This window comes from Lepus europaeus, chromosome 17 (assembly GCF_033115175.1).
Source record: "Lepus europaeus isolate LE1 chromosome 17, mLepTim1.pri, whole genome shotgun sequence".
Lineage (NCBI taxonomy): Eukaryota > Metazoa > Chordata > Mammalia > Lagomorpha > Leporidae > Lepus > Lepus europaeus.
In genome coordinates this window covers 29,155,663-29,179,537 of record NC_084843.1, presented here as the reverse complement: position 1 = coordinate 29,179,537, position 23,875 = coordinate 29,155,663, and the positions used below count along the sequence as shown (strand labels likewise).

General features: G+C 50.1%; 1 protein-coding gene across 2 annotated transcripts in view; it reads right to left on the bottom strand.

Annotated features, from left to right (window-relative positions):
- The window catches only part of PKD2L1 (polycystin 2 like 1, transient receptor potential cation channel), a 39,276-nt gene extending 22,278 nt beyond the window's left edge, over positions 1 to 16,998 (bottom strand). For both annotated transcript variants that reach the window (XM_062214219.1, XM_062214220.1), the window contains exons 1-2: positions 16,764 to 16,998; positions 15,791 to 15,904 (exon numbers count right to left, since the gene is read on the bottom strand). In XM_062214219.1, coding sequence (XP_062070203.1) covers positions 15,791 to 15,904; positions 16,764 to 16,998 — 349 coding nt within the window. The remainder of the gene's footprint in view (positions 1 to 15,790; positions 15,905 to 16,763) is intronic.
- Between the last annotated feature and the right edge of the window lie 6,877 nt (positions 16,999 to 23,875).

Genomic DNA, 23,875 nt, shown 5'->3' with positions numbered 1-23,875 from the left:
TCAAACTCTTCCCACTTATGTCACCCCAACAGCTTCTGATAATAGTCTTACAATGGCTTAGCTAAGCATATTCGTATCCTCTCCTGACGGAAGAGAATCAGCTTTAAGCATTTCCCTCAGTGATATTTGTCTTAGGGAAATTATATCAACTAACACTTTAATTTCTCCAGATTCCATGAACCGTTCCTGTCCTCAATGCCAAACAACAGATAGGATTTCTTTTCACTTTATCTAGCACAGACTACTAGTTATCCCACAATATTGTTCCATTTTTGCATAATGATGTAATTTTAACTGGGGGCACTATCCTGTATTACCCAGACTCCCTTGTAGCTAAATACAGCTATTTAATTAAGTACTGGCTAATGGAATGTGAGTAAAGTGTGTACTTCCACTTGTAACTTCTGGTTCACGTCCTTACAAGGAAGGAGTATGCCTTCCCTTTCTACTTTCCTCTTTCCTGCTAATGCGAGTAAGGGCGCAGGAGCAGGAGCTGCAGTGTGGGACAGAAGCAGTAAGAGCTTGAGTACTGGGTGATTTGGAAGCCTTATACTAGTCTAGGCTTTCTTCTACTCCAGACTTATGTGAGAGAGAAATAAATTTATTTATTTATTTGAAAGGCAGAGTTACAGAGAGAGGAGAAGAGAGAGAAATATCTTCCATCTGCTGGTTCACTCCCCAGGTGGCCAAAACAGCCAGAGCTGGGCCAGGCCGAAGCCAGGAGCCAGGAGCTTCCTCTGGGTCTCCCACATGTGTGCAGAGGCCCCAGCACTTGGGTCAACTCCTTCTGCCTTCCCAGGTGCGTTAACAGGGAGCTGGATCAAGAAGTGCAGCAGCCAAGTCTTGAACCAGCACCCATATGGGATGCTGGCATCTCAGGCAGAGGCTTAACCTGATACACCACAGCACCAGCCCCAGAAATAAACTTCTTATCCAAATCACTGTTATTTTGGTCTTGTTATTACAGCAAAATCAATATTCTAACCGAGATTCGTGTCAGACCAGTACTTTCCAAAAAGGAAACTTTCTATGAAAATAAGAATAGGCATGGGGGAAAATAGAGCTGAAGTCAAACTCATAGCACAGAGTTCATATCAAAAGAAAGCACTGAGTTGGGGCTAGCACAGTGGTATAGCGGGTTAAGCCATTGCTAGCAGCACCGGCATCTCATACGGGTGCCAGTTCCAGGCCCAGCTGCTCCACTTTCAATCCAGCTCTCTGCTAATGCACTTGGGAAAAAGCAGAAGATGGTCCAAGTGCTTGGGCCCCTGCACTTATATGGGAGATCCAGAGAAAGCTGCTGGCTCCTGGCTTCAGCCTGGCCTAGCCCTGGCTGTTGTGGCCATTTGGGGGAGTGAACCAGCAGATGGATGATATCTCTCTCTCTCTCTCTCTCTCTGCCTCTCCCCCTCTCTAAAACTGCCTTTCAAATAAATAAAGAAATCTTTTAAAAAATTGAGTCCTGAGGCTGGCATTGTGACATAGAGGGTAAAACCACCACTTGCAGTGCTGGCATCCTATATGGGCACCAGCTTGAGTCCCAGCTACTCTGCTTCCGATCCAGCTCTCTGCTATGGCCTGGGAAAGCAGTAGAAGATGGCCCAAATCATTGGGCCCCTGCACCCATGTGGGAGACCCGGAAGAAGCTCCTGGCTCTTGGCTTCAGATCAGCCCAGCTCCAGCCATTGTTGCCATCTGGGGAGTGAACCAGTGGATGGAAGATCTCTCTCTCTCACTCTCTTTCTCTCTTTCTCTCTCTGCCTCTGCTTCTACCTCTCTGTAACTCTGTCTTTTAAATAAATAAATAAATCTTTTAAAAAATGGACTCTAATCACAGTTTTCTTAAACTATTTATGGGTACACTAACCCTGCTTCTTTTCTCAGTAGAAAGCCCTCTGTTGTTGTTGTTCTTCAAAGTCTTCTTCTTTGGCAATTCCTCCTATTAATCTCTTCTTTGATGCTATGCCACCCTCACACTGAGTCATTCCAGGTTGGATTATGAATACCTCATGTCTCTTTAGTTGGACAGGACACAGAAGAAAGGCGGAACCTGGAAATGAGTGAAGGGCTAGATGCTCAGAGTATGCACTCAAGGTTTGTAGAATGTTACCTCCATGTGCCAACAGAAATGGCAGCTGAGAGAACCTGATCACTCACATCTGCCCCAGCCCCAAAGTCTCTGAACATTATCAAGATTTCTAGAGTTTAGGCTCAGAAGACAAGTTCTAGAGAACATGGCTGCTTTTGCCTTAGGAAATCAGAATCAGGGGCCAAGAGTTTTATGAGTTGCTATTAAAAGGAATTCAATCAGGCCGAGGGTGATCACGCGGAACATGGAAAATGAATCCAAGAACTGATTAGTGATGTCTCTAAAAGTTTTTTACTAGCCCTGAGATCTTGGTACAGCTGGAAGAATAGACCTATAAATACTTGTCCATGTTGAATTAATGTAACAGATTACCTCAGGGGATGGACTTGAGGATGGGACCAGGGACTAGGGCAGAAGGACACACTTGTGATTAGCTGCTGGAACTCCCTGTACTATTCAATTCTAAACACAGAGGCAAGGGAGAGAATAATACTTGATTCTTGTAGAATACGTATAGCCATAGTTGATGGTTGCTAAATTCTTTTTAAAGTTCCTTTTATTTTATTTGTATTTATTTGAAAGGCAGAGAGACAGAGAGTGTGCGCTATTAACTGGTGCATTCCCTAAACGCTTTCAATGGCTGGGCTGAAGCCAGCAGCCAAGAATGCAATCGAAGTCTCCCAAAAGGGTGGCAGAAACTCCATTACTTGATCTGTCACTTCTGCCTCCAAGGGTCTGCATTGGCAGGAAGCTACAGTCAGGAGCCAAAAGTGAGAACTGAATTCAGGTAATCTGATACAGAATACTGGTATCTTAACCTCTAGGAGGAACACTCTTGGGTGCGAAATTTTTACACGGTTACAGAACTGCTTAAATTTATCAAGACAGTAGCCAAAACAAGAAGTCGAAGTCCTTAGTAAAATGGATGAGCTTCTTCAGAGCCATCCTAGAAAAGCACTGTCCCCCTACTCCATAGCATTATTTTTGTGTTGTCCAGAAACCTCAAGACACAGCAGGAGCTTCAGTCCATGTCATAAGAAATAAGTAAGACTTCTGTCTCTGTCTCTGGGTAGGAAACAAGAGGGCTTGAGTACACCAAATGGAGTATAATCTAGGAGGCTGGCATTGCTATGGGGATTTCTCTGGCCAATGAGTCAGCAGTGGTTACACCCGATCCCACAGAAGGCTACAGAGGAATACCTGTGAACAATTTTTCTATTCTTTTGAACTGTTTTGCCCAAGATCATCCAGAGAATAATTGCCTTAGAAAAACTGAAGCCACAGAGAGTGATATAGACCTGAGACCCAAAGATATTTTTCCTCCCTTTAGATGAACCCCAAAATATATTTAATACTAAAACCCAAGGAAGCATCAGAGGAAGACCTCTTAATGTTAATCGCTGTCAAGGCTAGAGTCCTCAAAAATGTGGACCCAGAAGAGATGGAAAACCAGGTAGGGAAAACCTACTGATCATATGGACAAGGCTCACTCCAATTACAGTGCCACCATTTCACAGTCTTAATAAATGGCAAGAGGAAGGTGACTAAACTAATAGAGTTGGTAATGAGTGAGTTCACTATATAGAAAGGCTCAATTTTTTTTTATTATTATTTTTTTTGACAGGCGGAGTGGACAGTGAGAGAGAGAGAGACAGAGAGAAAGGTCTTCCTTTTTGCCGTTGGTTCACCCTCCAATGGCCGCCGCGGTAGCCGCACTGTGGCTGGCGCACCGCGCTGATCCGATGGTAGGAGCCAGGTGCTTCTCCTGGTCTCCCACACAGGTGCAGGGCCCAAGCACTTGGGCCATCCTCCACTGCATTCCCTGGCCACAGCAGAGAGCTGGCCTGGAAGAGGAGCAACCGGGACAGGATCGGTGCCCCGACCGGGACTAGAACTCGGTGTGCCGGCGCCGCAAGGCGGAGGATTAAGAAAGGCTCAATTTATCTGTAACTGTGCAGTCCAAGGTACACAGATCAGTTTCTGTAACAATGACAAGATAATCAATACCTTGACCAGACCACATGTTCCCCAAAGCCAGGAATCGATTCTCTCTGGAGTTAGTGGGTCTGTGAAAGGTAGCCTCATCATAGACTGATTCACAAGCTATTCTGTTAAGGACAATGCCTGAAGACTGTGTGAAGACAGCTTTGGTCACCCCAGATAAACGCATCACCTCCTTAACTCTGGGACTTACTCCATACACAAGAGGAGGCCCTAAAATGGCTCCATACAAAGAGAAAGCATACTTATGTAATTAATACATCGACTGATTTGAAGACAATTTAAACAGAAATGATGTTACTTTGAAGGCCATCAACTTCCTCAAACACTACAAACTTCCCTGGAGCTCAAGAACCAAAAGTGGAAAATGTGTTTTCCTTTGGTTCCCAGAAGGGAGAAGCCTTAAAAAGCGCTGAAGAAGGCCCAGGCTTGTGTCAGGAACAGGAAGACAGGGGGTCAGGGAGAAAGAAGAGGAGCCCAAAGCTATGGACGGAGGTGAGGGAGAAAACAGAATGGTGCCTGGGAGAGAGTAGAGAGGAAGCGCACATGCTGGGAAAGCCAGAAGGATCAGCAAGAAGCCAGTTCCTGACGCTGGGCTGCCTGGCGGTTCCTCGCTGCTGTTCTGAGGTCAGATTTGTCTTCCACAGAGCGCGTCCAGGGACCTTCCTGTGTGGACTGTGCCGCCCTCGGCCATCACACGGGAGGAGAGCTTCCCACAGGGCTTTATCACCAGCGGGGACTTTCCATCTCACTGAGGCCCCGCGTTGACCAAACCCCTCCTTCCAGTGTGAACCAACCAGAGCCCCTCCCCCAAGATCACCTCCATTTCCGTGTGTCTAGAGAACGGCTGCCCTGACGCACAGCACTGGGAAGAGCGATGACAGGGAGAGGCTCCGACACTCCTTCCAGATTTGGCTTTAAAAACAAGGACTACACATGGGGTAAAAATTTAATAGAGACATTCCCGGTTTTATTTTTCATGAGTTTGGAAGGGAATGAGAAGAAACCCTGTTTGACCTTCTCTCCTTTCACTTGCCCACTGGGACTCTGCCTGGCAAAGATCTCACTTATTCATCGCCTGAGGCCTCAGCTGGCTTGGTAGGCTGACACCTCCTCTGACCCCTGCCTCCTGCAGGCTGAGCCAACACTGCTAAACAAGCAAGCAAGCAAGGAAATGGCAATGCCTTTGGGCCTCCCTGGCAATGAGCTTGGGCCTCCTCTGACTTGAATGGGTTCCTGCTTCTGGGACCTGCAGGAGGGCCCAGGTCTCCCTGAGCACTCTGCCCCACATCACTATGGTCCTGGAGCTGCCCTTCCGGCGGCGCTGCTCACCTCTGTCACTGCTGGTTTACCTGGGGGCCTCCCTTGTTCCTTGAAGTCAGAGGATGTGCCTCCTATATTCCAAAGCCCTTAGCACTGGACCTAGGGCCTGGCACATAGTAGGACCTCATAAATGTCTGAGTGGATGGATTTGTCAATACCCAGGATGTCCTTCTTGTCTCACTGTCCTTTTCCCCCCATACTGTGAAATAATCAATTAGACCACTCTCAGTTGCTAAGCTCGCAAATGTTTTGTTCTCAAGACTCCTTTGTAACTCTTAAAAATTTTGAGGTTTCCAAAAAGTTTTATTTGGGTGATATCTTTCAATCATTGCCTCATTAGAAATTAAATCTCGTGGGGCCGGCACTATGGCACAGCGGGTTAAAGCCCTGGCCTGAAGTGCCCGCATCCCATATGGATGCTGGTTCTGGTTCCGGATGCTTCTCTTCCAATCCAGCTCTCTGCTGTGGCCTGGGATAGCAGTGGAAGATGGTCCAAGTCTTTGGGCCCCTGCACGCATGTGGGAGACCGGGAAGAAGCTCCTGGTTCCTGGCTTCGGATTGGTGCAGCTCTGGCCATTGCGGTCATCTGGGGAGTGAACCAGTGGATGGAAGATCTCTCTCTCACTCTCTCTGCCTCTGCCTCTCTGTAACTCTGCCTTTCAAATAAATAGATAAATCTTTTTTAAAAAGGAAAGTAGCATTGTTTTTCATGTTTGCAAATCTCCTTCTGTCTTAATAGAAAGCAGCTGGATTCTCATGTCTGCTGCATTCAATCTGTTGCAACTTGTGGTTTAGTTGAATCATATGAAAAAAACACGACTTTATGTTATTAGGTAAGACAGGATGTCACAAACCCCAGAAAGGGTCTCAGGAAGGCCAAGCGTTCCTCAGAGCACAGCACTGAGGACTAGTGTGTACTATATGCCTTATTTCTTGGGCTAGAATCTCTGCCCAGTACCGAGAATATGCCTGAAATCAAACCTTAGCCTTCCTGCGAACACTAACCAATAAGTTAAAGTGTTTCTATCACTATCATTGTACTCCATTACCTGTGTACCTTATTTCATAGTTTTTAAAGACCTTGTCCACACAGTGTCTCCCAACATCCCATGCCTGATGATTCCATCTTACCCAGGAGCAAAGTTTCCTATGAATCATGAAATTCTGGCTGTCAAGGATTTGTTCAAGCTCACTTATCTGGCAAGAGGCAGGGCTGGTACTCAGACTCGCTCCGTGACATACGGGGTCCATGCTCTTTCTCTGGCCACTTACACTGGCAGAGCCCAAGCCTGATCACATCTACAACAAACCAGAGCACTGAGATCCCTTTCAGCATTTTCCTAATTTAATCTTTGATGTGCAACAGAACTAATATTTACTGAGAGTCTACTGTAGTCCATGTACTTTGTTTCCCATCAAACTCACAAAGGAAGACTTTATCCTCACCTGAGATGGAAACCAAGCCATGGAGAGATTTAAGTGTCTTGACCTGTGTGCTAGAGATGCATGGCTAATAAGTGGTAGCACCCTCATTTGAATCTTATTCTAGGTCTTGTGCTTTTTCTGTTCTATCACTGTACCTTCACAAAAGCCATGATTCTATGTGACCAATTACCTTCTGTCGTCATTACAGCCACACAGGGGTTCACCCACAGACGCTTCCTGAACTTCCAGTGCATTTCTGTTCCACTTCTAGTCAGTTCTAGGAATGCTTAGTCAAGAAAGACATCTGGCCGGCGCCGCGGCTCACTAGGCTAATCCTCCGCCTTGCGGCGCCAGCACACCGGGTTCTAGTCCTGGTCGGGGCACCGGATTCTGTCCCGGTTGCCCCTCTTCCAGGCCAGCTCTCTGCTGTGGCCCAGGAGTGCAGTGGAGGATGGCCCAAGTCCTTTGCTGTGGCCCAGGAGTGCAGTGGAGGATGGCCCAAGTCCTTTGGCCCTGCACCCCATGGGAGACCAGGATAAGCACCTGGCTCCTGCCATCGGATCAGCGCGGTGCGCCCGTTGCAGCCCGCCAACTGCGGCGGCCATTGGAGGGTGAACCAACGGCAAAGGAAGACCTTTCTCTCTGTCTCTCTCTCTCACTATCCACTCTGCCTGTCAAAAAAAAAAAAAAAAAAAAAAAAAAAAGACATCTGTCAGATCTCTAAGCTCACTGTAACCTCTCCTGAAAATACGAGATTCCAACAATCTATAGATAGCAACTTGAGATCCACTGAAAGAAAGAGTGACTAGAGGGAGGCATTTCATGACAAGCATGATGGATAAACAGCATCCAGTTGGCATTAATGGACGTGTACATATGAATCACCAAAGGCTGAGGGTCTCTGCCCTTCCCCATCAACTCCATGGCAACCAGACTCAGCCTTGGCCTGGCTCAGAGCCTCTCCTATACACTGCCAGTTCCAGGTGCACCTTTGAGATGTCAATAATGTCTCCTAAAACAAACAGCCATTGTTTCTACACAAAGACTTTCAATGTTTTCTCCACCAACAAAAGGCTACAGCCATCCCTCCAAGAAGACAAAGGGCTGGAAGCCCTTTCATAAATAACATGGTGGTGTGGGGGTGGCGGGAGAGGAAGCAGGAAGATCAGTCTCTAGCACTTTCTCTGCTGAGGAATAGCTGGGTCAGGGCTGACTCTGCCCACCAGGGATGGCTCCGAATGACTGACCATCACTCCTGAATGATTCATAATGACAATACTAACATTTTCTTTCTCTGTGGAAGAGAAGTAATAGTATCTGTCCCCTCCAGGTCTGCTGTCAGGATCAAATGAAATGATGGGTGTGACAGCTCTTTGTAAGGTGACAGGGCTGCACAGCTGATAATGTTATTAGGAGAAGAGTGATGGTTCACCACATCACCTGATTGAAAAAGCTCTATTTTAGCCAGATGAGATGCTAAATAGCTCTGGCTTCTAGGTCCACCAGGTCCCTAGAATAAGGCGTAGGGGAGAAGAAACGGGGGCCCATGCAGGCCACACTGCTGCACAGCTGAGGCCCAACTGTGTGAAATCTTCTTTCTGCTCCAGGAAACCAGATCTTGGAAATGAGAGTCCTGTTGGTTGGTTCCCACCAAGGGTCTGAACCGTCCAAGTTCTCAGCTCCTCCCTTTCTTGCCCTGTGTCCCTCCTAAAGGGTTTCTTATGCAATTGACACCAAGTAAGTACATGTTATTAATTAAAATACGAGAAAACTGCCTTTCCTTGCTAGTAATCAAAGATAAACACACTACAGGAAATTGTACCATGTTATTCCTATTTAATCATGAAAATGAGAAATGAGAAAATCCAATTTTGTGAGGTTGTGACAAAACTGGTGTGATTCACAACACTGGTGTCACGGTAAGTCTGTTTCCTCTCAGACAGAGGCACAATGACAACACTCAGCAAGTACTAAGGAGAGATTCCTGTCCTTTGGCCTAGTAGTATATCTCCATGGAAATTCTCAAGAAATTATTCAACAAGAGGCTGTTTGGCGACTCGTCGCCATTCCCGGAGCAGCTCGGCCTCGGCCTAGAGGCGAGTGTCGGTCGCTGTGTCGGAGACACTGGTCCCGGACACCAAGACAGCCAGCCCTCTCTCCTGCCCCTCGGCGGGAGAGCGTGTCTGGCCGGCCGGCGGGGCAAAAAAAAAAAAAAAAGAAATTATTCAACAAGAGTTTTTAAAAAGCAGCAGGTATAGGCTGGCGCCATGGCTTAACAGGCTAATCCTCCTCCTGTGGCACCAGCACACTGGGTTCTAGTCCCGGTGGGGCGCTGGATTCTGTCCCGGTTGCCCCTCTTCCAGGCCAGCTCTCTGCTGTGGCCCGGGAGTGCAGTGGAGGATGGCCCAAGTCTTTGGGCCCTGCACCCGCATGGGAGACCAGGAGAAGCACCTGGCTCCTGGCTTTGGATCAGCGAGATGCGCTGGCCGCAGCGGCCATTGGAGGGTGAACCAACAGCAAAAAGGAAGACCTTTCTCTCTGTCTCTCTCTCTCTCTCACTATCCACTCTGCCTGTCAAAAAAAAAAAAAAAAAAAAAAAAGCAGCAGGTATAGAAACATTTATCTATAACAGGCAAATACTGAAACCACAAGAGAAATGTTTCAGTTAATTTTTGTGTGACAGTTGTCATATAAACCTACCTAAAAATATAAGGAGTCTGGCGCCGCGGCTCAATAGGCTAATATGCCTGCGGTGCCAGCACACCGGGTTCTAGTCCCAGTCGGGACGCCGGATTCTGTCCTGGTTGCCCCTCTTCCAGTCCAGCTCTCTGCTGTGGCCCGGGAGTGCAGTGGAGGATGGCCCAAGTGCTTGAGCCCTATACCCCATGGGAGACCAGGAGAAGCACCTGGCTCCTGCCTTCGAATCAGCGCAGTGTACCAGCCGCAGCGCACCGGCCGTGGTGGCCATTGGAGGGTGAATCAATGGAAAAGGAAGACATTTCTCTCTGTCTCTCTCTCTCTCTCTCACTGTCCACTCTGCTTGTCAAAAAAAAAAAAAAAAAAAAAAAAAAAAAAAAGGAAATGTTTGTGATGCAATTGTAAATGAAAGCACAAAAATTCAAGAAGTAAAATATGTAAATATATGGATATGGATGGTAAATAAAAAATATAATTGGTGGCAGCCAATTATATTTTAAAATGTCTTCCAATTTTTTTCAACTTTTGAATACATCAATGAGAAGAAAGAAAATGAGTGAGCTAGTCACATTCTCTCCAGACTGCGAGGGAAGGCAGGGAGTCATCTTTGCTATGATGTCGATGGGTGGAAATGAATCAGTATGTGGCTTATGTGCACACAGAGAGGCTGCAGGAGGCCCCAGCAGGGAAAGTCTCAGAATCAGAGTCAGCAAACAGTTGGTTACCTGGACTCCTGCTTCTTCCACTTGCTTCCTGTGTGAACCTGGGCAAACTGTTGCCAGATCTGATTCCTTTGTGTTTTGTGAAACAGACATGATAACTGAGCCAATTTCATAGAGGCACTGGGAAGACCCAGTGAGATAAAGTATTAATGATGATGATGGTAGTGGTCACTTAAAAGGTGCTGCTTGGGGCCATGGCTCACTTGGTTAATCCTCTGCCTGCGGCGCTGGCATCCCATATGGGCACCAGGTTCTAGTCCCGGTTGCTCCTCTACCAGTCCAGCTCTCTGCTGTGGCCCGGGAGGGCAGTGGAGGATGGCCCAGGTGCTTGGGCTTCTGCACCCTCATGGGAGACCAGGAGGAAGCACCTGGCTCCTGGCTTTGATCGGCGCAGCGCCAGCTGTAGCGGCCATTTGGGGAGTGAACCAATGGAAGGAAGACCTTTCTCTCTGTCTCTCTCACTGTCTATAACTCTACCTGTCAAATAAATTTTTTAAAAAAAGTATTTAAAAAAAAAGGTGCTGCTCAAGGGTTATTATCTCTTTATGTGAAGCCAACTACAAATTATAAAAGAAATTTTTATTTTATTGTTATATATTTTAATTTTTATTTGACAAATAAAAATGGTATATAATTATGAGCTACAATGTGATATTTTGTCACATGTATATATGAGAAATGATAAAATCTGATCAGTTAACATCCATTACCTCAAATATGTATCATTTCTTTGTGGTGAGGATATTTGTAATTCTTTCAGCTATTTTGAAATAAATATGATCAAATATTGCCATGAAAGTTACTGTTAATGCATTTTTGAAAATGCATGCTAATTTTTAGAGCAGTTAAAGGTTCACAGCAAAACTGAGGGGGAAAAGATTCCCCATGTATTCCCTGCGCCCACACCCTCATAGCTGCAGCCTTCCCGCTAACAAAACCACACACTAGAGACACTAGAGTTCTACACTCGTTACACAACTGACTTGCATGGACACTCATTATCATGCAAGGTCTACTGTAGTGTGCTTTGGGGCTCACTGGTGGTGTGGTTCATCCTGGGGGTTAGGACAAATGTATAATGATTTCCATCTATGTTGTAACATAATCCAGTACCATCGTGGGTACCTTCAGGGATCTCAAAATCCTCCGTGTTTTGCTTATTCATTCAGCTCACCTCTCAGCCCTTGGCAACCACTGGGAACTTACTATTTCCAGAGTTTGGTCTTTTCCAGGATGTCATTTACCTGGAAACACACATTATATAGCCTTTTTATATTGGTTTAGTTTTTGAAATGTATTGTTTTTACAGGACCAAAGGCTTTGAAATTCTTCTAGATAATAAAAAGATAATTGCTACCAGTGTTTGTGCTAGATTCCTAATACCTGTCATCTCTATTTAGGTAAGAATTATTATGCTTGTTCTACCAAGGAAGTGCCCCAGGCCACAACATCAGGAAGTGGCAGTGCTAGCATCTGAATCCAGTTTGTCTGACTCTCATGTCCTTATCTATCCATTAGGTTACAGAGTTTCCCCAGTACTAAACCAGGGTCCTGGAGCATCTGCGGCCAGTCACAGAAACTGACGGGGAAAGCACGCACTCCAGTCCTTAGACAACAGCATTCTGGTGGAACACCTGCTTTGTGCTGATTCTAGGCCAGACTTGGATCCCCCAGCCACAGGCAGGAGAGCTCAATCAGTATACTGATGAGCAAAACTAGCTGGTTCTTTCCAGTGTTTCTTTTCTTTTCTTTTCTTTTTTAAGATTTATTTATTTTACTTGAAAGTCACAGTTATACAGAAAGAAAAGGAGAGGCAGAGAGAGAGAGAGCAAGAGAGAGAGGTCTTCCACCTGCTGGTTCACTCCCCAATTGGCCGCAATGGCTGGAGCTGAGCCAATCTGAAGCCAGGAGCCAGGAGCTTCTTCCTGGTCTCCCACACAGGTGCAGGGGCCCAAGGACTTGGGCCATCTTCCACTGCTTCCCCAGGCTATAGCAGAGAGCTGGATGGGAAGTGGAGCAGCCAGTACTCAACCGGCACCCATATAGGATGCCGGCACTGCAGGTGGTGGCTTTACCCGCTATGCCATAGCGCTGGCCCCTCCAGTGTTTATTAACATTTTGCATGAGCCCTCCCTGAAAGAGCCTCTTTAGATGTTGTCTTCCTAATCACTCCCCACCCCAATTACATTTTAATTCCCAATAGACTATATTTGCTTCTGTATTGTTGCCTTTTTGAGGGCTGAAAGCCATTACAATACCCAGGGGATTTTGGCCCCCAAGAACCTATTTTCATCCCCTTGGGGGCTACATCATCCCTATGGAAAGAGTGTGCACGTGGCCAGAGCTCAGAGATTAATGGGTCTGAAAGCCAGGGAGGTGAGGCCAGGACCTCTGCAAGTGCCACAGTGGCCCTACTGAGACCATGTCCAAGACTCCATTGATCTGAAAATTTGTTTGAAAGAATGAAGAGGCAGGGAGAGCATGGAGGCTAGGAAACTAGCAGGAGTATCACTTTACTAAGTATGGTAGGAACCATCAGACTACAAAGGTCTCCAAATTCTTTCATAGAAAGCTCTCATGAAGGCTGGCACGTTGCGTGTGGATGCCAATTCTCAGTGTCAAGGGTAGTTAAATGGCAGGTCTTCAGGTAGTTTAGAGATTTTAACACACAGGAGTTAGGGGTTTCCAGATTAATTCTCCCCTCTTCATCCTCCATTACTGGCTGGGTTCATAGCTTTACAGAGTGTGCTATCAGTTGAAGGAACAACAGGCCGTATTTGCCATGTGCAAGATGGAAATTGTGCTAAACATATTGGTGGCTATTTAATTCAACCTTCACAACAATCTCACCAAGTAGATATGATCATTCCTGAGGTGAGAAAGCTTGCTCAGGGTCACACAGCTGGAAACTGGAAGTGTCTGACCTTGAATCCAGAGGCAGACCTCAGCGGCCTGGGGCTTAACCAGCATGCTCTGCTGCCACTTAATGGGCTCAGTGGCCATGATAATGTTGTTGTAAGGCTTAAATAAAATACCCAGTTAATATGTTTAGCACAGGATCATCATCTTCCCCACTCAACTTGCTCAGGTCCAACTTAGATCTGCTTCCCAGAATTGGCAGAACTTAAAATTTCTGATGTCACTCCCATGCTTATAGCCCTTCAGTGATTTCCCTGGGGCCCTCAGGATAAGTGCAAATTATGCATCATGATCTATCCAACCCACCACGATCTGCCTCTGCTTAACTGGCCTGCTCATCTGCTCCCACTCCGTTGCTCAGTCCCTCTGCTCCTGCACATGACGCACATCCACTAAACTGTGCCTCCACGTCCCCAGGCCTTGGTAATACTCTCCCCTCTTCTCAGGAACTTCCCTTCTCTTCATCTTCCCCTTGCAAACGAAATGTTGCTCATCTCGTGAGTCTCTGCTCAGATATCACTTCCTTTGTCTGACCTCATAGGCCCCCAAGTCTGGATACAGCAGGAGCATTCTGGTCTGGTCAAATGGCCATGGGATGTTTTCCTCCTGTACTTGGCTTCATTTATACCAGGGCTGGAGACAGGCATCAGTGTGGTGGGCATCCACAATAATTTCTAATACAAGCCAGGCACTCAGTGAATGACCTCACGGATATTACCTCCCACAATCCTCTTGTAGTAGGTACACAGGAGGAAACTGAGCTTCAAGGAAGGTAAGCAACTTGCTCAGTGTCCCTCACAGGTAAATAGTCGAGTGTGGTGCTTGAACCTAAATCCGTGCAAATTCAGAGCCTGTGCCTTCCACCTGTACATAAGACCACCTCTAAGAACACTATTACAGTGTCTGGTTTCCTGAGAAATAGAAATTATTTAACTAGAAGCACAGATGATCAAGGAGAAACATGACAGCTACATCACTCAAACAGTGCAAAGGTCACTGCAGAGGCTAAGGCAAGCCAATGACTCAAGAGAATAAGAAAGTTCTAAAAAGGAGAAGGGAGCCCCTGATGGGGAAGGCCCACGTGTCAGCCGTCTATGAACCCCGCACAGTGTCTGCACAGAGGAGGGGCCTCTGGAAATGGAAGGGAATAGAGCTGCCCAACTGTAGGAAAACAGAACGCTCCAGGACAGTGAGGTCCCCATCGGCACTGCCCAGGCTGGGGTTGGCTGCCACCTGCCAGAGCACCAAGGGAGATGCCAGAGCGGGGACTCTGCACATTCTGCAGCCTCAAGCCAGAGGCCTCTGAAGCCCCGGCCCCTCAAGGATTCCACAGCGACTGGTCTGAGTCTCTGCCTTGACGTTGACCAGCCCCACAGCACCTGCCACTGACCCCTGCACTGACCCCTGAAAGCGGAGAACATGAGTGGACCGGACTTCTGCGCTTCCAGAACCCAAACTCCCACTGCTTCCAGCCAGCCCCATACGGAGGAGTCAGACACGATTCCCTGTAACCCTGGGAGCTAGAGACTGCTGCTCGTGTCTCAAAGGCTGACCTGGAGCTACAGACATCTAAGTCACTCAGGGAGAGGGGAGCTGCCTGTGCCTTTCAGCGAGTGTCACGGGATCTGAAAGAGGAAAGGAACACTGCTTCCTAGCAGGTGGTGATGACAAAGGTCAAGGTCAACAATGAACGTGCGACAGTCATTTGCTGAAAGGAACCCAAGAGGCCCTGCAGAATGTACGTGGGGTGCGCCATTGTTCCTTGCACGCATGGCTCCTGTCACCCCGTGCTGAGAGACCAGTGGTAAACACTCAGGGAGCCCCCTCGTCCTCACAGATCCCCACAGCGCCCGGCACAAGCAAGTGCTTTCTGCCCAGCTTTCCTGGAGCGCTCACACTGCGACGAGATGGCATCCGCTTAGGCTGTCAGACCTTCAGGTTCCTCCTTCAGACACCCGCGCCCCTAACAAGAACAGCACCTGCTGGAGGCCTCCAGGCCTCTAGTGAGGGGCACCTTAGTTGTGTGGCCCAGCTGCAGCTTTAGCCAGCACCCCATACACAGCCATCTCCAGTAAATGAGCCCAACCTCACTTCCTGTGCAACTGCTGAGCAAACTAATTAGCTGAGTGCAAAGTTCTGCCCTCATCCTCAGGCCTGAGAGACGGGCCTGGGCCAACTTCAGCACTGCACACAGTCTTCTACTCTTTCTTTCCATAGTCCACCCTTCCATCCGCCACTTGAGACAAGCTTTCCAGGCTGTGTCTCCAGCCAGAGCTTCAGGGAAGCCGCCTGAAACCCCTCCTCCCTGCCTCTAAAGAAACAGCGGTCGGAGGTAGCACAGTAATGAAGTACACTGAGGCCAGCACACAGAAAGGAGTGTCTTCCACGCCGTACAGAAGGCTGAAATCCCACCTCCACCAGGAAACCAGAGCCGCTGAGTCAGCGTCAGTACCGGAACTTAACAACTGGGTTCCCTGGTAATTCTTACCCAAACCACTGTCTTAACAGCTTGCTGGCCACGCCTGCATAGATGGATGTCGCCCACTGGAAGGCAGACACGGACACTGCACACACAGCGCCAGGACAGAGGGACACAGAGGCAGAAGCTACTCACAGAGACAGACGTCTGCCAGGAACACGATGTACACTAGCAGCTCCCGCAGCGTGGTCTTCACGTACAGCTCCCGGTTCTCAGCTGTGTTCTCCGTCAGGGTCGTTCCCCAGAGTCCTGGATGGGTGCCCAGGATGCTTGAGAGCGGCGTCGCTCCTGCCACCCCACCCCTCTGTCCTGGGAGTGCGCCTTAGTGCACCTGAGCCCCTCGCCTCCACTGCCTCGCCCCTTCACTGAATCGGGCCACTCTGCTCACTTCGCCCTGCCCTGCTCCCTCCAGGTCCCCCAGGCAGGCAGGGTGGGCGCACTGCATCCTAGAGAACAAGGGCAGGAAAGGAGGCCCCAGGACGGGCAGTCTAAGGAAACATCGCACCCACGTCCTCTCTCAGTCTGGCCCCCACGTGCCCCTGTGGGCCCCTAGTGATGACCCTGCCAGCGTCCCCATGCAGACTCAAGTGTGGCCTCAGCACAGGAGTAGCCAGTTCTTTTTTTTTTTTTTTTTGACAGGCAGAGTGGATAGAGAGAGAGAGAGACAGAAACAAAGAGAAAGGTCTTCCTTTTTGCCGTTGGTTCACCCTCCAATGGCCGCCGCGGCCGGCACATCTTGCTGATCCGAAGCCAGGAGCCAGATGCTTCTCCTGGTCTCCCATGCGGATGCAGGGCCCAAAGACTTGGGCCATCCTCCACTGCCTTCCCGGGCCATAGCAGAGAGCTGGCCTGGAAGAGGGGCAACCAGGACAGAATCCGGCGCCCCAACCGGGACTAGAACCCGGTGTGCCGGCGCCGCAAGGCGGAGGATTAGCCTGTTAAGCCATGGTGCCGGCCCGGAGTAGCCAGTTCTAACCCAGGCAACTCAAAAACCCCAAAGACACTGCAATTTCATGTCTTCAGACCACCTCCCCCCAGGAGCTTCTGGCCACCTCTTCTCTTGACTACAATGCCCTGAGACCCCCTCCCCCATACCATGTCCCCATACCTCTGATGGCATGGTGGACCCGCAGGCAGCAGCTGGACATCAGGGTCTTGGGAGCCTTTTCCTGGGGGCCATCCCCAGGCTTTGTGGGTTGGCATTGGGGCGTCACTGGATTGGAGATGGTGCAAATCCTCAGCGTCCCATGAGGTGAAGGGGGACCACTATAGGCAGGGTTGTCCCAGGCTTCCCTCACCGACTTCTGCTGCTCCTGTTCTTGGGGACTTTTTGTGGCATCCATGGGAGCAGGAGAGACCTGAACCCCAGGTGCCCCTCTCACCTGGAGAAAGAGGGAGCCAAGGCCAGGCAGCCCAGCCAGCAGAGGGCAAGGAGAGGAGCCCGAGAGCAGCTGCTGTCAGCAGCTCTGCCACCTGCCTTTGCCAGGGGATCTGTGCCCGCTGGGGAGGGAGGCGGGAGGGGCGTGAGCGTCACTCCTGCAGGGGCTCTCTCCCTCCCGCTGCTTGCAAGTCCAGGGGATGAGAGGAATGGGGCTTGTGGGAATTGGGAGTCAGGGCTTGAAGCCGGAAGGGAGGGGCATGTGAGGGACGAATGGGGACATGGGGTGGGAGGGTTGGAGGAAGCCCACTGCTGGGGATGAAGGCAGAGAGAAGGCAGGATGAAAGAGAGAGGGGAGGGTCCGAGCCCCGAGCCTGGGGCCTCCATCGTGGGTCTGAGCTCATTTCCACTAGAAGCTCCTCAAAGGGCCCACAGGGACTGGGTGGGGACAAAGGCCAGGATGGAAAGTGCTGCCTCCCATTGGCTGGGCCTCCTTCATACCTCCCTGGAGCGGACCCCTAGTGAGTAGACAAGGAGGCTCCCCTCCCCCACCCAGGCCACAGCTGCAGAAATGGAGAGGGGCAGGGGTCCTGTCTCAGGACTGAAGGGGAGGGGGGAGGATCTGTGACCCGTGTGAGGGCTGGAGAAGGACCGCAGGGGTCCGGCTGGCGGTGTTCCTTCCTCTGATACTTGTCCTCGCATGGCTCAGGGGTGAGGTGCCGCCACGGAAGGACGTCTGTGCTTTAGCCCAGGGGATGCATCGGAGAGCAAAGGACGAGGACATCTGCCGGGGCTTCCTCGGGGCAGTCGATGTCAGCCCCGCTTGGGACTGCCCCTTTCCTGAGGTTCTTCTTGGCAGTGGGCCTATTCTGAGCCTGAGCACAGGCTGAACCCTGAGAGACATCTGGTTGGTCTGTGACAGACGCCAGGAGTGGTCTGTGAGAGGAGTTGGTCTGTGTGAGGGTGGGTCTGGGAGAGACGCCAGGAGTGGTCTGTGAGACATCTGTGAGAGACGCCAGGATTGGTCTGTGAAGGACGTCAGGATTGATCTGTGAGACCTTAGGGTTGGTCTGTGAGAGATGCCAGGATTGGTCTGTGAGAGACGCCAGGATCGGTCTGTGAGAGATGACAGGTTGATCTGGGAAAAACGTAGGGTTGGTTTGTGAGAGACACCAATGGCCTGTGAGAAGAATCTGGTTGATTTGTCAGAGACTCCAGGATTGGTCTGTGAGGGACGTCAGGATTGGTCTGTGAGAGACGCCAGGATTGGTCTGTGAGAGATGCCAGGGCTCACCCCTGAGCCATGGCTTGGTCTGTGAGGGACGTCAGGTTGATCTGGGAAAAACATAGGGTTGGTTTGTGAGAGACGCCAGGATTGGTGTATGAGAAGAATCTGGTTGATTTGTCAGAGATTCCAGGATTGGTCTGTGAGGGACATCAGGTTGATCTGAGACGTCACGATTGGTCTGTGAGGGACATTAGGGTTGGTCCGCAGGGAACATCAGGCCTGTTCCTTGGGGACATCATGTTGATGTGATGTCTTTCCAACCTCAGACCTCTAAAACCCCGTTGTGAGCATTGTGTCACCTGGAATGGCCCACCACCGAGGACTCCTGCGTCCCATATCCCAATCCAGCTCCCTGCTAATGCACCCAGAGACATGAGATCATGGCCCAACTACTTGGGCCCCTGCTACCCACAAGGGAGACCCTGGTGGAGTTTCTAGCTCCTGCCTTCAGCCTGACTCAGCACTAGCTGTTGCAAATATTGGGGGAGGGAACCAGCAGATGGAAGATCCATATTCTCTCTCTCTCTCTCTCTCTCTCTCTCTCTCTAAGGTTTATTTATTTATTTGAAAGGCAGAATTACAGAGAGGCAGAGAGAGAAAGAGGTCCTTCATCTGCTGGTTCACTCCCCAAATGGCCACAATGGTCAGAGCTGCGCCCATCTGGAGCCAGGAGCCAGGAGCTTCTTCTGGGTCTCCCACACAGGTGCAGGGGCCCAAGGACTTGGGCCATCTTCCACTGCTTTCCTAGGCTTTAGCAGAGAGCTAAATCGGAAGTGGAGCAGCCAGGACTCGAACCGGCATCCATATGGGAATGCCAGCACTGAATGCAGCGGCATTACCCGCTATGCTACAGCACTGACCCCCATCCTCTCATGTTTCTCTCTCCCTCTCATTCTCTCTCCCTCTCCATCTCCCCTTTTTGTTGTTCTGCCTTTGAATAAACAAACAAATCTTAAACTCAAAAGGAAAATCTTTGGCATGAGCCCCAAAGCATGTCCTAGCTTTGGCCTCTGGTCACCTACTCTGTCTTAAAACAAACATGTGCTGTGCCCCAGAAAGAGTCTATTCACAGGGCTGTGCTCCCTCTGCACTCCTGCATGCTTGCTGGCTGGAAGGAGATGGCCCTCTGCTGACTCCTGGTTCTCCAGCCAGGGCTACTCCACTGCTGCCGTGGCCTGGTGCCTCCTTCCCCAGTGCAAGTCGCCTGTCTTGAGTGTCCCTGGAAGGAATTTTGATCCCAGATAACCGAGGGTTGGGCTTAGCCTCTTCACGATTAAGTGTACCCCAACTTTTGACACAGGGTTCAAAGTGACTGTTGTACCTGTCAGTCTGCCCCAGGCCCAGGCACTGCTAAGCGGATGGACTCCCCGTTAGGACTGGAGCCGAGGAACTGTCGGTGAGCCTCCCCAGGCAGCAGGGCACTCTCCAATGCACCCGTGCTCTTTGGAAAGAAAAAGGCTGAGGAGCTGGGGCAGCAGCAAGCATCCTGGGTTAAATGAGCTGGTCTGCAAGGAAAGGGGGAGCTGCTGCCTCCTACCCAGGAGCTTTGTCATTGCCAAAGGACCCTTGGCCTGCGGAAGTGGACATGGGACCAGGGGTGAGGAGCAGGGAGCTACAGTGTGGGCCGAGAAGCAGAGAGAGGAACAGGAGATGGTTTCTGAGTCCCTCGGGGGCCATTTGGATTCTGGAGGAGGCCTGTGAGCAGCGGGAGTCTGAGTGGACTCGGGGCGGGTCATCATGTGACGAGCTTCACTCCTCCGTGCACATGGCCGGATGGCTTTCTTCATGGCCACCTTCCTGGGCCACTTCCAACTGCTGTCCCCCGCTCAATACTGGGCCTCCACACGTGGATCACCCTCCTGGCCTCAGGAGCACTGGTGATGTAACACGGCTTGAGAAATGTTTCCAGAAGGTGCCGGGCCTTCCTGTGACAATTCAACTTACTCAAGAAGTTGCAAATGTGGACATCGAGTGGAATTTCCCAGTGATTTTGTGTCCAGTACTTCTCCACGTCCTCGGGCTCCTTCCAGACTTGACTTTTCCCGTTACAAAGGGCAGCTGGCATCAGGGGTGTCCGGAGGCGCAGGCTGGCTCTTGCTCAGTTCAGCAATACCTCAGAACCTTGAACTTGAATTTTAACGGAATTCCTGGGTTTACCTGTTGGCTCAGCAGCTTACTAGTGGTGTGGGTGGGTTTTAGACCAGTGTCTGCAAAGTGTTGAGAACAGTGTCTGCTAGGCTGACCTAAAGGACTATTTTGGGATTAAAATTGTTGAACTTAGAAGTCTTTGTAAACTGTGTGTTCAAAAACACAAAACAGATTTATTTATCTTACCACAATATCCATTGTTGTGAAATGCTCTCACACATGTACACAGCAATTCACAGGTAAGGTACAGCGCTTTGTTCAGGACGTCCCTGACACTGTCTGAGGGATGTGGGTCCCAGGATGGTCTGCATCCACCCCGTTCCATTTCCAGCGACACCAACAGGAGGGAATGATGCTCCTGCAGCTAGCAAGATTATAAAAGTGGTCCTTGGGGCTGGTGCTGTGGCTCAGAGGTTAAAGCCCTGACCTGTGGTGCTGGCATCCCATATGGATGCTGGTTCAAGTCCCAGCTATTCCACTTCTGATCCAGTTCTCTGCTAATGGCTGGGGAAAGCAGCAGAGGATGGCCCAAGTCCCTGGGCCCCTGCATTCATGTGGGAGACCCAGAAGAAGCTCCTGGCTCCTGGCTTCAGATTGGCACAGCTGCGGCCACTGCGGGCATTTCGGGAGTGAACCAGGAGATGGAAGACCTCTCTCTCTGTCTCTACCTCTCTTTGTAACTGCTTTCTTTCTTTTTTTCTTTTCTTTTTTTTTTTTTTTTTTTTTTTGACAGGCAGAGTGGATAGTGAGAGAGAGAGAGAGAGAGAGAGAGAAAGGTCTTCCTTTTTGCCGTTGGTTCACCCTCCAATGGCCGCCGCGGCCGGCGCATCGCGCTGATCCGAAGGCAGGAGCCAGGTGCTTCTCCTGGTCTCCCATAAGGGTGCAGGGCCCAAGGACTTGGGCCATCCTTCACTGCCTTCCCGGGCCATAGCAGAGAACTGGCCTGGAAGAGGGGCAACAGGGATAGAATCCGGCGCCCCAACCGGGACTAGAACCCGGTGTGCCGGCACCGCAAGGCGGAGGATTAGCCTGTTAAGCCACGGCGCCGGCCCTGTAACTGCTTTCAAATAAATAAAATAAATCTTTTAAAAAGAAAGTTTACCCTGAGCTGCTTTTTGAATGAGATCCTCAGTTTTTGTTTTTGTTTTTGTTTTTCCCAATTTCCAGGGGCCCCTCCTTGATATCTTTGTCCATTTGTCCCTGTCTTATACAGAAAACTGAACAGATGGAGGGAACCAGCTGAACCAAATTAGTGCGAGACCAACCAAAGTGGAGAAATGAGTCTTCAGTTCCTGAGCCCGTGGTCATGCCCCCTTGCTGAGTTTGGTCCACACATCAGGGCTCGTGCTCTGAAGCAGTGCATCAGCATTACCACTTGTAGGCAGAGTTCCAGCTGCGTCAGGTAGGGTTCCACAGCTCATGCTGAGTATCAGTCAGGCCACCTGCAGGTAGGTAGGAGGCCAGAGCTCCACACAAGATTGAGATAGCAGAGTAGAAAGAAAGAGGGGTCCTCTGCAAAGAGAGGGGTTGTGTGTGGTGGGGAGGGGTATCAAGAAAGGCAGGAGAGGTGCCAGCAGTATGGCTTAACGGGTAAAGCCACTGCGTGCAGTGCTGACATCCCATATGGGCACTGACTTGCGTCTTGGCTGCTACACTTCCAATCCAGCCCTCTGTTATGGCCTGAGAATGCAGTGGAAGATGGCCCAAGTCCTTGGGCCTCTGCACCCACGTGGGAGACCCGGAAGAAGCTCCTGGCTCCTGGCTTCAGATGGAGCAGCTCCGGCCGTTGTAGCCATCTAGGAAGTGAACTAGTAGATGGAAGTCTCTCTCTCTCTCTCTCTCTCTCTCTCTCTGCCTCTGCCTCTCTGTAACTCTGCTTTTCAAATAAATAAGTAAATCTTAAAAGAAAAAAAAAAAAAAAGGAAAGAGGCCGGTGCCGTGGCTCAACAGGCTAATCCTCCGTCTTGCGGCGCCGGCACACCGGGTTCTAGTCCCGGTCGGGGCACCGATCCTGTCCCGGTTGCCCCTCTTCCAGGCCAGCTCTCTGCTGTGGCCAGGGAGTGCAGTGGAGGATGGCCCAAGTGCTTGGGCCCTGCACCCCATGGGAGACCAGGAGAAGCACCTGGCTCCTGCCATCGGATCAGCGCGGTGCGCCGGCCGCAGCGCGCTACCGCGGCGGCCATTGGAGGGTGAACCAACGGCAAAAGGAAGACCTTTCTCTCTGTCTCTCTCTCACTGTCCACTCTGCCTGTCAAAAATAAAAAAAAAAAAAAAAAGGAAAGAAAGGAAGGCATGAAATAGAAACAGGAGGGAGGTTTAAGAGAGAGGCCTGGCGAAGAGCACCTGTGACAATACCGTTCTGACCCTCAGAGCCACTTGCCAGCATCCACTTGAGGCACAGCTGACTGAATGTCCCCAGCCGTGAGGAGGACAGATCAGGGCAGATGGCCTGAGGCACATTCTCCCAGCATCATTGCAGGCCCTTGTCACAGTCTCCCAAGGCCTCTCTGTCCCAGCCCAAGGGTCCCAGTACAAGAGGCACCTATTTTTCCCGCCAGGGTCCCCACCTCAGCGGGCAGTTCATTCCACAGACATTTACTGTATGGAGGGTACTGTGTTCAGCTCTAGAGAGGAAGCAGCAAACAAGCAGTCATGGCCTGCGTCATGGAGTGTGCATGCTGGTGGAGAAGCTAGGTAAATACTTAGGCAAGTCATTTAGGATTTGTTGTAGAAAGGGCTACATGGGAGAAAGACAGGGTGCTATGAGGATATCAGGCAGAGAGCTGACTTCCTGAGACCAATGAGAAATGGAGTGATGATTTCTATTTCTACCATTTCTTTTCCGTGCAGCAAACAAGATTGTCTGAGATGCAAAAGTACTTCACTGTTAATAAGCTCAGAGGGACAGATCAAATTGAAAGACCAAGCAAAGGAAAGCTAGGCTACTTCTAAGGGATGGTAAGACTCCCAGTGATCTTGAGCCCTCGTGCTCATGTGCTCTCTTGGTGTCTGGCATTGAGCTGAGTTGGAATCCATGCACAGACTTTTTCCATAGGACATGGACCCCAACTATGGCTTTATTCCTGAAATGGGTTAGCCTTTCGAGTTGGGAAAGGAGGTGAACATGAATAAAACAGCTTGTGTAGATGTTGAAACTAGAAATGGATAAAAAGTTTCCTCAAGAGGGGCCGGCGCCACGGCTCAATAGGCTAATCCTCTACCTGCGGCGCCGGCATTCTGGGGTTGTAGTCCCGGTTGGGGCACCAGATTCTGTCCCGGTTCCCCTCTTCCAGTCCAGCTCTCTGCTGTGGCCCAGGAGTGCAGTGGAGGATGGCCCAAGTCCTTGGGCCCTGCACCCTTATGGGAGACCAGGAGAAGCACCTTGCTCCTGGCTTCAGATCAGCGC